This window comes from Chiloscyllium plagiosum, unplaced genomic scaffold, assembly GCF_037043375.1.
Source record: "Chiloscyllium plagiosum isolate Xiang-an unplaced genomic scaffold, Cpla_swu_hap1 HiC_scaffold_15, whole genome shotgun sequence".
Taxonomy (NCBI): domain Eukaryota; kingdom Metazoa; phylum Chordata; class Chondrichthyes; order Orectolobiformes; family Hemiscylliidae; genus Chiloscyllium; species Chiloscyllium plagiosum.
This window is the reverse complement of record NW_028270153.1, coordinates 2,836,031-2,849,111: the sequence shown is the minus strand read 5'-3', so window position 1 is coordinate 2,849,111 and position 13,081 is coordinate 2,836,031. Positions and strand designations below refer to the sequence as shown.

At 43.1% G+C, this 13,081-nt stretch overlaps 1 protein-coding gene across 12 annotated transcripts in view; it reads left to right on the top strand.

Annotated features, from left to right (window-relative positions):
- ralgapb (Ral GTPase activating protein non-catalytic subunit beta) overlaps window positions 1-13,081 on the top strand; it is a 144,150-nt gene that overhangs the window by 32,340 nt on the left and 98,729 nt on the right. For 8 of the 12 annotated variants that reach the window (XM_087994682.1, XM_087994681.1, XM_087994677.1 and 5 more), the window contains exons 6-8: window positions 2,840-2,971; window positions 4,445-4,623; window positions 8,600-8,644. In XM_087994682.1, the coding sequence (XP_087850808.1) occupies window positions 2,840-2,971; window positions 4,445-4,623; window positions 8,600-8,644 (356 nt within the window). The remainder of the gene's footprint in view (window positions 1-2,839; window positions 2,972-4,444; window positions 4,624-8,599; window positions 8,645-13,081) is intronic. The other 4 variants (XM_087994683.1, XM_087994679.1, XM_043710959.2 and 1 more) reach the window with 1 other exon arrangement.

Here is a 13,081-nt window from a genome sequence, read left to right as displayed (position 1 = left end):
TTCACAAAACCATGCTGATTATCCTTGATCACATTATTCCTATCCAGATGTGCATAAATCCTATCCCTTACAATTCTCTCTAAGACTTTGCCCACAACAGAAGTGAGACTCACCGGCCTATAGTTACTAGGGTTATCCCTACTCCCCTTTTTGAACAAGGGAGCCACATTTGCTATCCTCCAGTCTTCTGGCACTACTCCTGTAGACAAAGAGGACATAAAAATCAAGGCCAATGGCTCTGCAATCTCCTCCCTTGCTTCCCAGAGAATCCTAGGATAAATGCCATCAGGCCCAGGGGACTTATCTATTTTCACCTTTTCCAGGATTTCCAACACCTCTTCTCTACATACCTCAAAGCCATCCATTCTACTTATTTGTGACTCGGTATTCACATCGATGACAATGCCCTGTTCCTGAGTAAATACTGAAGAAAAGTATTCATTCAGTGTCTCCCCAATCTCTTCCGCCTCCACACGCAACTTCCCACTACTATCCTTGACTGGACCTATTCCTACCCTAGTCATTCTTTTATTCCTAACATACCTATAGAAAGCCTTAGGGTTTTCCCTAATCCTACCGACTAAGGACCTTTCATGTCTCCTCCTTGCTGCTCTTAACTCTCTCTTCAGGTCCTTCCTGGCTACCCTATAACTCTCAATCGCCCCAATTGAACCTTCACGTCTCATCTTGAGATAGGCCGCCCTCTTCCATTTAACAAGGGATTCCAATTCCTTATTAAACCACGGCTCCCTCGCACGGCCCTTTCCTCCCTGCCTGACAGGTACATAATTATCAAGGACACTCAATAGTTGCTCCTTGAACAAGCTCCACATATCATTTACACTCTTGCCTTGGAGTCTACTTTTCCAAGCCACACATCCTAAGTCATGCCTCACCGCATCATAATTTCTCTGACCCCAGCTATAACTCTTGCCCTGTAGTACACACTTATCCCTCTCCATCACGAGAGTAAAAATCACCGAATTATGGTCACTATCCCCAAAGTGCTCACCTACCTCTAATTCTAACACCTGGCCTGGTTCGTTACCCAGAACCAAATCCAGTATGGCCTCACCTCTTGTTGGCCTGTCTACATATTGTGTCAGGAAACTCTCCTGCACACATTGAACAAACACTGACCCATCTAACGAACTTGAGCTATAGCTTTCCCAATCAATATCAGGAAAGTTAAAGTCCCCCATAACCACCACCCTATTACTGTCACTCATCTCCTGAATCACCTTCCCTATCCTTTCTTCTACGTTTCTAGGACTATTGGGAGGCCTGTAAAAGACTCCTAACAGGGTGACCTCACCTTTCCTATTCCGAACCTCAGCCCAAACTACCTCAGATGGCAAGTCCTCATCCATCGTCCTTTCCACCACTGTAATACTATCTTTGACAAGCAATGCCACACCTCCCCCTCTTTTACCCCCACCTCTGACCCTACTAAAACATTTAAATCCTGGAACCTGCAACAGCCAATCCTGTCCCTGTTCTAGCCATGTCTCCGTAATAGCCACAACATCGAAGTCCCAGGTACCAACCCACGCTGCAAGTTCACCTACCTTATTTCGTATACTTCTTGCATTGAAGTATACACACTTCAAGCCACTTTCCTGTTTACAGACACCCTCCTTGGAAATTGATGCCATGTTCCTAACCTCCCTACACTCCAGGCCCTGCACCCTGAAGCTACAATCTGGGTTCCCATGCCCCTGCAGAGTTAGTTTAAACCCCCCCCCAAGAGCACTAGCAAACCTCCCCCCAAGGATACTGGTGCCCCTCAGGTTCAGGTGTAGACCATCCTGTTTATAGAGGTCCCACCGTCCCCAGAAAGAACCCCAGTTATCCAAAAACCGGAATCCCTCCCTCCTGCACCATCCCTGTAGCCACGCATTTAAGTGTTCTCTTTCCCTATTCCTCGAATCTCTATCACGTGGCACGGGTAACAAACCAGAGACAACAACTCTGTTCGTTCTAACTCTGAGCTTCCAACCTAGCTCCCTGAAAGCCTGTCTAACATCCTCGGCACTCCTCCTACCTATGTCGTTGGTGCCAATATGGACCACGACTTCGGGCTGCTCCCCCTCCCCCTCCAGGACCCGGAAAACACGATCAGAGACATCACGTACCCTTGCACCTGGGAGGCAACATACCAATCGTGAGTCTCTCTCGTTCCCACAAAACCGCCTATCTGTGCCCCTAACTATCGAGTCCCCAATTACTACTGCTCTGCTCTTCTTCACCCTTCCCTTCTGAGTAACGGGGACAGGCTCCGTGCCAGAGACCTGAGCCCCGTTACTTACCCCTGGTAAGTCATCCCCCCCACAAGTATCCAAAACGGTATACTTGTTCTTGAGGGGAATGGCCGCAGGGGGTCCCTGCACTGGCTGCTTCCTCCCAGTCCCCCTCACTGTCACCCATCTATCTGCCATCTTTGGAGTTACTACTTCCCTATAACTCTGATCTATGACCCCCTCTGCCTCCCGAATGATCCGAAGTTCATCCAACCCCAGCTCCAGTTCCCTAACACGGTCTTGGAGGAGCTGGAGATGGGTGCACTTCCTGCAAGTGTAATCGGCAGGGACGTCGATGGCATCCCTCACCTCATACATGTTGCAGGAGGAAAGTTGTTGCTTGCTAGGTGATTATAAATCCTATCTCTTATAATCCTTTCCAAAGCTTTTCCTACAATAGACGTAAGGCTCACTGGTCTATAATTACCTGGGTTATCTTTACTGCCTTTCTTGATCAAAGGCACAACATTTGCAATCTTCCAGTCCTCTGGTATGCAACCTGTTTAAATAGCATTTATAGCAATTTCTCTCTCTAACAGGCTATTGCGGTTTACCTATGGTCCTTCATTCCCTCCATTCAAAGTTCCAGATGAAGATGCAATCCTGATTCCAGCAGAAATGGACAATGACTGTATTGCACAGACTTGGTTTCGTGTTCTCCACATGCTTAGGTAAGAATGAATAGCTTCTGTGAGCACTTAAGAGCAGTAAACATAATGGCCTGTCTTTTAGGCTGCTGATCCATAATGATGCCTTGTGCACAGTCACTAATCTTCCTGTTAGATTGTGTTTATGTCTGATGAAATAGTCTCTTGGATTTTGTAATTTTAAAAGCATATTTTCTTAGAACCTGTCATGCCTCACTGCAGTAGTGTGCTGAGTCTCAAACCCCATTATTTCTGAATTCATCATAAAAGCTAGCTTTTATCAAAGTCTGCACAAATTCCTCAATTTCCCTGTCTGTTTAGTCCCAGGTTAACAGAAATCACGGACTAGGTTTCTGTACTTGAGAATTACTGCTTATTACAAGTAACTAGATTCAAGCTCTGGGTCGACAGTTAATGAAGTATCGACATATAATTCTGCTAGTTAAAACACTGACTCCCCTTGGAAAACTCACTGCACACAGACAGACACACAAACTTTGGTGTTATGAGGAGAGGGGAACACTGGAAAAACAGTCAATGCCCCCTCATTGCAGGATTTACTGGGATGACCCTTTTGCTGTCTGGACTTGCTGCGTTTCAGCCCCTCTTTTTCATGTACTTTTCACTTCTTTGCAGGAGGTACAGTGCAACTGGTTCACAAATTATTGGTTAAAAACAGCAGCTTACATCTATTAGTGAGGGAAAATAAACTGGCATTCTTCAAACTTCAGGTATTTTCGACTGGAGAGACACAATGCAACTACTTCAGACGACCTGAGGTTTCTGACAATATCGTTGACACCCACAGGCTGCTCAGCTACCCAGGAGCTAACATTTAGTTGTCGGCAGGCAAATGGCCTTTGTCATCTGCAACTCCTCACAACTCGACAAATCAATCAGCTAATTGTTGCCATCCAAATCTCATTTTGTACACACCCCTAGTGTCAGCCTGTCTGCAATCAGCCACTCCCAAAACAAAACCGCAGTGTAAACAACAATTCCAATGCATTTCTGTAACTTGCTTTTAAAAAATGCATTTTCAAAGTAATACTCCTGTTAATCCAGGATCTTAAATACATGCCAATGAAAGGTTACTGTGTTTACAATCCATTGGCAACACAGAGGAACCCTTCACCTCATTAGCTCTGTTGGCTCCTCTTCTATTTTTCAAAAAAACAAACCTGTCTTTTCCAAAACCTTCCTCTGCTTCTAATGCTTATCTAGGTTTTTTCCTTCAAGATCTCTGCCTCATATTGACAAAGAATTCCATGTTCCAAGAACCTGTGAGTTAAAGTGATACCTCATCGCAAATATCCCAATCCAAGGAAATCTACCTTGTCAAAAAAAATTGGTGATCATTGTAAATTTTATAATAAATTAGGAAACTAATTTGAATTCTGTGGATTGTGCTCTTGTTCAGAGTAAGTTAAATAAATCAGACCAATTTTACTCTACTGAAAATATTTTTTTTTAAAATGCCTTATTATTTCACCGCAGCAATCCAGTGGATCTGAGTAACCCAGCCATAATAAGCACCACGCCAAAATTCCAGGAACAGCTGCTGAGTGTTAGTGGGATGGCACAGGAAATGATACAACATCCATGCCTCAAACAACTGCCTCAGATCTTCTTCCGAGCCATGCGTGGTATTAGCTGTCTGGTGGATGCCTTTCTCGGTAACTTCAGCTTTTGTAATGTTCTGTTTTAAATTATCTGAACACAATTCCTCAACTAAAACCAGGAACAGCTGGCATTTTCCTGCAAATTTAGTAAGTGCTACCCCAAATTGTGTATAGCCTATGCTCTTTCACTTCAATTCTCTGACAGTGGAACAATGTCTCTTTTCTTTTCATACTCCTCTGTAATGGTGAACCAACATGTTGATGTACCCAGGCGTGCATTGAAAAGTAATGTCTGCTCATGATTTAGTTTGGTTCTGTATAATATTTCTACTTTGTGGAAGCACTGTTAGAACATGTATTAATGTCCAATACTCCATTTCATAAAGGCACTGACGTGCAATTCCTTGTTTTCTGTTGGTTCAGATATTTTAATGATTTGAGAAATTAAGGGGATCAAAGGTTATGGGGAGAAGGTAGGAGAACGTGGTTGAGAAGCATACAAGCCATGATCAAATAGTGGCGCTGACTCACTGGGCCAAAAGGCCTAATTCTGCTCCAGCATCTTATGGAGACCTCTTAGCTTCACTACTACCATTCCTGATCATGTCTGGTGTAAAGAGCCAGCAGACCGTACTGTGCATACAATATTTTAATGTTTCTCTGCTTTCTGCTGTTTTAACAGTTTTCATCAAATGAAGCAGTTACATTTTCTATACATAAAGTACTTTTTCTAATATTGTGCATCCAGCAATGAAAGTCCAGATGAGTAATTTACATTGCTGCAAAATATCTCATCATACCTCTTCTCAATGTGAACGACAATACAATTTCCCTTAGTGTTTGTAGTTTGGGGTAGCACAGGGATGCCAGACATTAAACTAAAGCATTTTACATTTTAAATTCCAACTACTTGGCGTTTTACCCAAAAGAGAGTCTCCCTGGAGTTTGGGGAACAGAGGAATAGGAGTAGGCCATTCAGCCCGTTGAGTCTGTTCAACTCTTCAGTGAGATCATGACTGATCTGTGGCCTAATTCCATATGCCTGCCTCTGGCCCAGATCCCTTAATCCCTCTGCTTAACAGAAATGTATCTGTCTCATGTTTAAAATTAACAGCTGATCGTGCATCAGCTGCAGTTTGTGGAAGAGAGTTCCAAACCTCTACCACTCTGTGTAGAAGTGCTTCCTGACATCTTTCCTGAACAGTCTGGCCCAAAGTTTAGGTTATGTTCCCGAGTTCTATAATCCCCAACCAGTGAAAATAGTTTCTCCTTATCTACCTTATCGTTTCCTGATAATATCTTGAAAACTTCTGTTACAACATGGGGTAAACACCCTTGTTTAATTTAAAACAGCAACCCAGAAAAGATTTATCCCTTGCAGTAATCTGTGAAAATTTGAGTGGTCAAGAACAACTAAAAGTAAAAATTAACAACTTTATTTCTTAAAGTCTAACAGAATAATTAACTAACAGCTATTTACAACTCTTTCCCCTAGCCTATCTTTTACTTTCCTCTCTATAATACTAGGCCAAAAGAACCCCCAATTAAGATTTACAAAACGAAACTTCTTATCTCAAAACATAGGCAGTTTTCAGTTTTCTCTGTATTCCTGTCATCTTTTCTTCTTAGGGATTTCTGTTTCACAGGTCACTGATCAATAAAGGTACCTTGAAGAGAGCTATTCTCAGGGCACTGAGTAGGTGTCGTTAGCTTGACAGTTTTCCTCTCAACTGTTCAATTATCCCTGGTCTTATACCCCCAAAGCATCGAATTGTGTTATTGGCTTTTAAGATTGTCAAAATGTTAAATTCAAACCGGATTGGTGTTTGGTATTTTTCTTGGGGTATAATTTAAATTGATTGGCCTAATTCAAATCTGTTTTTGTCTCCCGGCAACTAGCTACCATAGCAACCCCAGTAGCTGGACCACATGTTTATATTGTATCTTATTGAGAACACTCGGTGCTGTCACTGCTAGCTTTTAACTCTCTTAAAGTATAGTACACCCACATCTTCATAATGGTTCTATCAATTAACCCTATAACCTTCTAAATTTTTATCAAAATGGGGATGAGTTTTTTTTACTGGGCAACTTTGCTAACTTCACTTACAGGGCTTACTCTGGAAAGTATCCTGTAAGTAGAAGGGAATCATGATTTCCTTGGGAACCGAATGCACTTCAGGGCAGCCTAAAACCTGGTATTATAAACCCTGGAGAAAATTGCATATTTAATTTACATAATAAACAGATTTAATATGCAATCTGGTTAGGGATCAGTACCTTTTTCTTTAATAGCTGACAAGATGTGAAATCCCAGATACTGGAAAATAAAGACGCGATTTCAAAGTTTTGAACAAACATCAGAAAACTTCGCTATACAAAGTTACAACAGAGGTACAATGTATCCAGTTGGAATTAACCTGAACTAGGATCGTAGAATCCCTAAAGTGTGGAAGCAGGCTATTTGACCCATCGAGTTACATTGACTCTCCAAAGAGTGACTCCCCCAATCCCTGTAACCCTGCATTTTCCATGGCCAATCTACCTAATCTATACATCCTTGGACACTTGGCAAGTTAACGTGGCCAAACCATCTAACCTGCGCATATTTGGACTGCGGGAGGAAATCAGAGCACCTGGAAGAAACCCACGCAGAAATAGGTAGAACATTTAAACTCCACACGAGTTGTTGCCCAAGGGTAGAATTGAATCTAGGTCCCTGGCATTGTGAGGCAGGAGTGCTCACCACCGAGCCACTGTGTTGTCCATGGTCACCTATGTAACCAATTGTGTCGAACACCTGACCAAGCACATCAAATGCAGACAAGGCAGATCCCATAGATTTCTCAGCAATCCCTTCCCAGGATGTCTTTTTTTAACAAATCACCCAGTTCAGAGATGGCATTACGTACCTCTACAACAGGTGGAACTTACTGACATTATGGGTCATTAAATTTCATTTAAGATATTTACAAGATATTCTATTTCTTCTCTTTCAAAGACTAAGCTCGGACTGTTTTCGGAACCCGCTTTGTCATGGACTACCTCAACCACTGTGTATGTTCTTTGCAAGCATTATGCTCCTGGATTCTGGAAGTGTACTCCAGTGGTTACATGCACAGTTCCAGCTCTTCAAGGCAGTTAAATTCAATAAATATCTGGACATAAAAGTCCAATGATGACTATTAAACCATTATCAAAGGTTGTGAAAACCTGTCTGTTTGTTAATGTCACTTAGGAAAGAACATCTGCCATCCTAAACTGGTTTGGCCTATATGTGAGTCCATACCCACAGCAATGATTGATTTTTAATTACCCTCTGAAATAACCTAGCAAGCCACTCAGTTGTATCGAAAGTCTCAATAGGAGTCAGAGCACTGAAGGAACGGCAATAGATTTCTGAGTCAAGATGGTGAGTGATGTTGATATTCCTGTGTACCTGCTGCCCTTGTTCTTTGAAATGGTAACGGTCACGGATTTGGAATGTGTTATCTAAGGAGTCTTGGACTGAATGAGCCTTCTGAATAATAGCTTCTTGTGCTATTATATTTTGCTCGAGTAAGGAGTCCAAATTTGTACGCAGTATTCGAGCAGTGCTCTCACCAATGTTCTGTACAATTGTAACAAAATAGCCCTACTTTTATATTCCGATCTTCTTGCATTCCCTGTGCCTGATAACAGAACATTTTTGATCACCATGTTTGGGAATAATGAATTTGTAATTACTTATGGACATGGTCACTTTTCTTCAAGTATGCTTTTTCTTGGCTCTTGCCCTTTTATAACTGCAACAGAAACTCAGAATTATTTAGCTGCCACTTTGATTCGGTTTGAACAGTTTCATGTTTATAAGGTGCACTTCTGGCAGTTCCTAAGCTGTCAGATTTTAAGACTACTTGGTGAGTAGCTGAAAAAAATATGCTGTGTATTATTTCTGGTCAAGATTTAAGTTTTCGAAACTTTAGTATTGAACTTCACAATGAAAACGTTTGTATTTTTAAACAGTGCCATGCTTCTTTTTGTTCCATAGGCATTGCAAGGATCAATATCATTCGGGAAAGGTTACCCCCTTATGGTATAAAGTCTTGAGCATTTGGCACATTCCATCACTGATCAATACACTAAAACTGATATAAGGGTTACCATTGCACTCCTTGTTTCTTGCCAATCTGATTCATTTTAACCACAAGATTTTTAAAGCTGCAGTATTCTGATTATTATTGCCATGCAAAAGCAAACAACACTCCCATTTTGACACGCTTGTGTTTTCTTACCTAATCCTGCCATTGACAATTTTAAAACTTATTGAAGGAATTCAAAATTAAGAGACATTACAATAAGTAAAATGTTGCATAACATGTCATCTAGTTCAAGTTGCAGGCTTCCTGCTTTAAGTGCAGCACGCTTTAGCTCCGGTTTAAGTTCTGTTGAGTGAAATACCAAACTGCTTAGTCTGCATGTATTTGGTATTTGCTACAATATCATCCCTTGTTACTTAGTGTACTTTGCCTCTTTAGAGAACTCCATCCTTCTGCTCCTCAGCCATCTCACTAGATTGACTAATATATTAAACAATATCACCATAAGTAGAATAATTGTCTAAAACATGCCTATGTTTCTGTCCATTTCTGTAGTCAGTATTTCAGTTTCCAAAGATGTTAGCTTGAGTAATGTAAATGATAAACTTTTAAGGAAATGCAAGATTGGGGGAAGAATTTCAGACCATATTTGCGATTCCAAACGAAATTGGCTCATTGGAAATCAGGGATTTTATTTCCAATTCATATCTTGTCATGCCACAAGTGCATTATCCATTTTTCCCCATAAGTCTAGCCATAAACCTGTACCTTACACTTTGTGTGTGGAAGTGAAATGGAGAACAGTTGTATTATTTTCATTTTATTAAACATGGATCGTTCTTTAATTTGGCTGCTTATTCAAGTATTGATCAACCCATGCTGAACCCTTGCACTTCTAAGTTACATATCATAAAAATTTGTAAGGGAGAGTAGGCTTTCAAGGAATATTCCAACTCGCCCAGATCAGTTGGGTTGAATGGTTTATTTCGATGAAGTAAAATTCTGTGTAAGGTTAGAGCTTGCACAGCAAATGTTACAAATTTGCAACAATCTTATCTGACTAGAGTGTTGATGGCCAGCAACAGTCTGACTAATCCATTCAGAGCACATTCTTATCTCCAGTTTCCCAAATAGTTTTTACTTTGGTCTAAGGTGGAGTATAGAAAGCAGTTTTACAAATGTATTGCGAATCAATCTCTAAGAATACTGCATCTTTAAGTTGTTTCCACAAAAGGTAGCAATGCAGGATATCACTGATTATTTTTTTCCCTGATTTTCAATTTCTTCTTGTGTATAAATGAATGTTAATTGTTATAAACTGGTGCTGATTCTTATTTCACAGATCAATGGTATTGCTGACTAAGAACTGAGTGAAAGCTATTGCCATATGAAATCTTTGTCCCTTTAATAATTGAAGGTACTGGTGAAGTGACATTACTTTCAACTTTATGACATTTTTGAAGTCAGTATTTCTCCCTCCAGTTTTCTCATACCTGCACTTTCCTAAAGGCAGTGGGCCTGCAGGGTATGGGGCAGTTCGCAACTCCTCCTGAATTTGAATTTTGACAGTGAATATCAGAGGGTAATTTCATTGTTGGAAGGCATCACTGATACATGGAAAGGTGGGGGGAATAATGAAGCGAGTACCCAGTAGAAAATATGGAAACATGTTGTGACAAAAGGAAATTGGATTTTTGCTAAATTTTCAGAGCAATGGAATGGATGTATTTGGAGAGCTATTTCCAAGAGTCAACAAGGGTACAGAAGGCTTGGACCGTCACGATCATTCTAGTTTAAAGGTTTACGCTTTCTCTTGATGCTCCTGTGCGACTTTTAGAATGAGATTAAATTGGGGTGGTGTTTTGAAGCATGTGTCTGTGTAGCCATGGCATTGGGCAGAGAGTTTTGTTACCTCCACATCACACTTCACTAAAATCTGCTGTACGCCTAGGAGTAAACAATTAATCCTTCCTTGTCCAATCTACCATTCACTTAGGTCATGGTTGTGTTTTGCTTCAGTCCCCTTGATCCACGCCCCTTGATCCACGCCCCTTGATCCACGCCCCTTGATCCACGCCCCTTGATCCACACCCCTTGATCCACACCCCTTGATCCACACCCCTTGATCCACACCCCTTGATCCACACCCCTTGATCCACACCCCTTGATCCACACCCCTTGATCCACACCCCTTGATCCACACCCCTTGATCCACACCCCTTGATCCACACCCCTTGATCCACACCCCTTGATCCACACCCCTTGATCCACACCCCTTGATCCACACCCCTTGATCCACACCCCTTGATCCACACCCCTTGATCCACACCCCTTGATATGTTTCTGATACTTAATACTGTCAACCTGAATTTTGAAGGTTTTTGTTGAGCCCCCAATGTTCACAGCCTCTGGACAGGATTTACTTTTGTATGGAAAAAAATGCTTCCTGGGTTAAGATAAAATTTCTTTGTACTGCACTATAAAATTGGCTGTCAGTTCTCGAGTTTTCAGTCATTGAATCTCGGGGAATGCCAGCTGTGTTTCTGAAGCATAACCCTTAAAGGTCAGGAGCATTCTAGCCAATCGATGTTTCCAAGACTAATATATATTAGCAGGTTTTGAGAAGATTTGTAACTCAAGTTGAGCTTCTGGATGTAAGTTTGCTTGCTGAGATGGAAGGTTCAGTTTCAGATGTTTCGTCACCATGACAGGTAACATCGTTAGTGATCCTCTGGTGAAGCACTGGTGGTATGGCCCGCTTTTTATTTGAGTTTAGGTTTCCTTGGGTTGGTGATGTCATTTCCTGTGGTGACGACATTTCCCATGATGTCATTTCCAGTTCTTTTTCTTAGGGGATGGTAAATGGGATCCAGTCAATGTGTTTGTTGATAGAGGTCCAGTTGCCATGCTTCGAGGAATTCACGTGTGTGTGTGTCAGTTTGACTGGTGCTAGGATGGATGTGTTGTCCCAGTCGAAATGGTGACCTTCCTCATCTGTATGTGAGGAGAAAGTGAGGTCTGCAGATGCTGGAGATCAGAGCTGAAAATGTGTTGCTGGAAAGGCGCAGCAGGTCAGGCAGCATCCAGGGAACAGGAGAATCGACGTTTCGGGCATAAGCCCTTCTTCAGGAATGAGGAAAGTTTGTCCAGCAGGCTAAGATAAAAGGTAGGGAGGAGGGACCTGGGGGAGGGGCGTCGGAAATGTGATAGGTGGAAAGAGGTCAAGGTGAGGGTGATAGTTCAGACTGGGATGGGGGCAGAGAGGTCATGAAGAAGATTGCAGGTTAGGAAAGCGGTGCTGAATTCGATGGATTTGACTGAGACAAGGTGGGGGGAGGGGAAATGAGGAAACTGGTGAAATCCGAGTTCATCCCTTGTGGTGGGAGGGTTCCTAGGCGGAAGATGAGGCACTCTTCCTCCAACCGTCGTGTTGTTGTGGTCTGGCGATGGAGGAGTCCAAAGACCTGCATATCCTTGGTGGAGTGGGAGGGGGAGTTGAAGTGTTGAGCCACAGGGTGGTTGGGTTGGTTGGTCCGGGTGTCCCAGAGGTGTTCTCTGAAACGCTCCGCAAGTAGGCGGCCTGTCTCCCCAATATAGACGAGGCCACATCGGGTGCAGAGGATGCAATAGATGATGTGTGTGAAGGTGCAGGTGAATCTGTGGCGGATATGGAAATTTCCTTTGGGGCCTTGGAGGGAGGTGAGGGGGAAGTGTGGGCGCAAGTCTTGAACCTCCTGCGGTTGCAGGGGAAGGTGCCGGGTGTGGAGGTTGGGTTGGTGGGGGGTGTGGATCTGACGAGGGAGTCACGGAGGGAGTGGTCTTTACGGAATGCTGACAGGGCAGGGGAGGGAAATATATCCTTGGTGGTGGGGTCCGTTTGGAGGTGGCGGAAATGACGGCGGATGATGCACTGTACATGGAGATTGGTGGGGTGGTAGGTGAGGACCAGTGGGGTTCTGTCCTGGTGGCGGTTGGAGGGGTGGGGCTCAAGGGCAGAGGAGCGGGAAGTGGAAGAGATGCGGTGGAGGGCATCGTCGACCACGTCGGGAGGGAAATTGCGGTCCTTGAAGAAGGAGGCCATCTGGGTTTTACGTTTTTGGAACTGGTCTTCCTGGGAGCAGATGCAGCGGATTCGAAGGAATTGGGAGAATGGGATGGCGTTTTTACAGGGGGGAGGGTGGGAGGAGGTGTAGTCCAGGTAGCTGTGGCAGTCGGTCGGTTTGTAGTAGATGTCCGTGTTGATTCGGTCGCCTGAGATAGAAATAGAAAGGTCGAGGAAGGGGAGGGAGGAATCTGAGACTGTCCAGGTGAATTTGAGGTCGGGGTGGAAGGTGTTGGTGAAGTGGATGAACTGTTCAACCTCCTCGTAGGAGCACGAGGCGGCGCCGATACGGTCATCGATGTAGCGGAGGAAAAGGTGGGGGGTGGGGCCA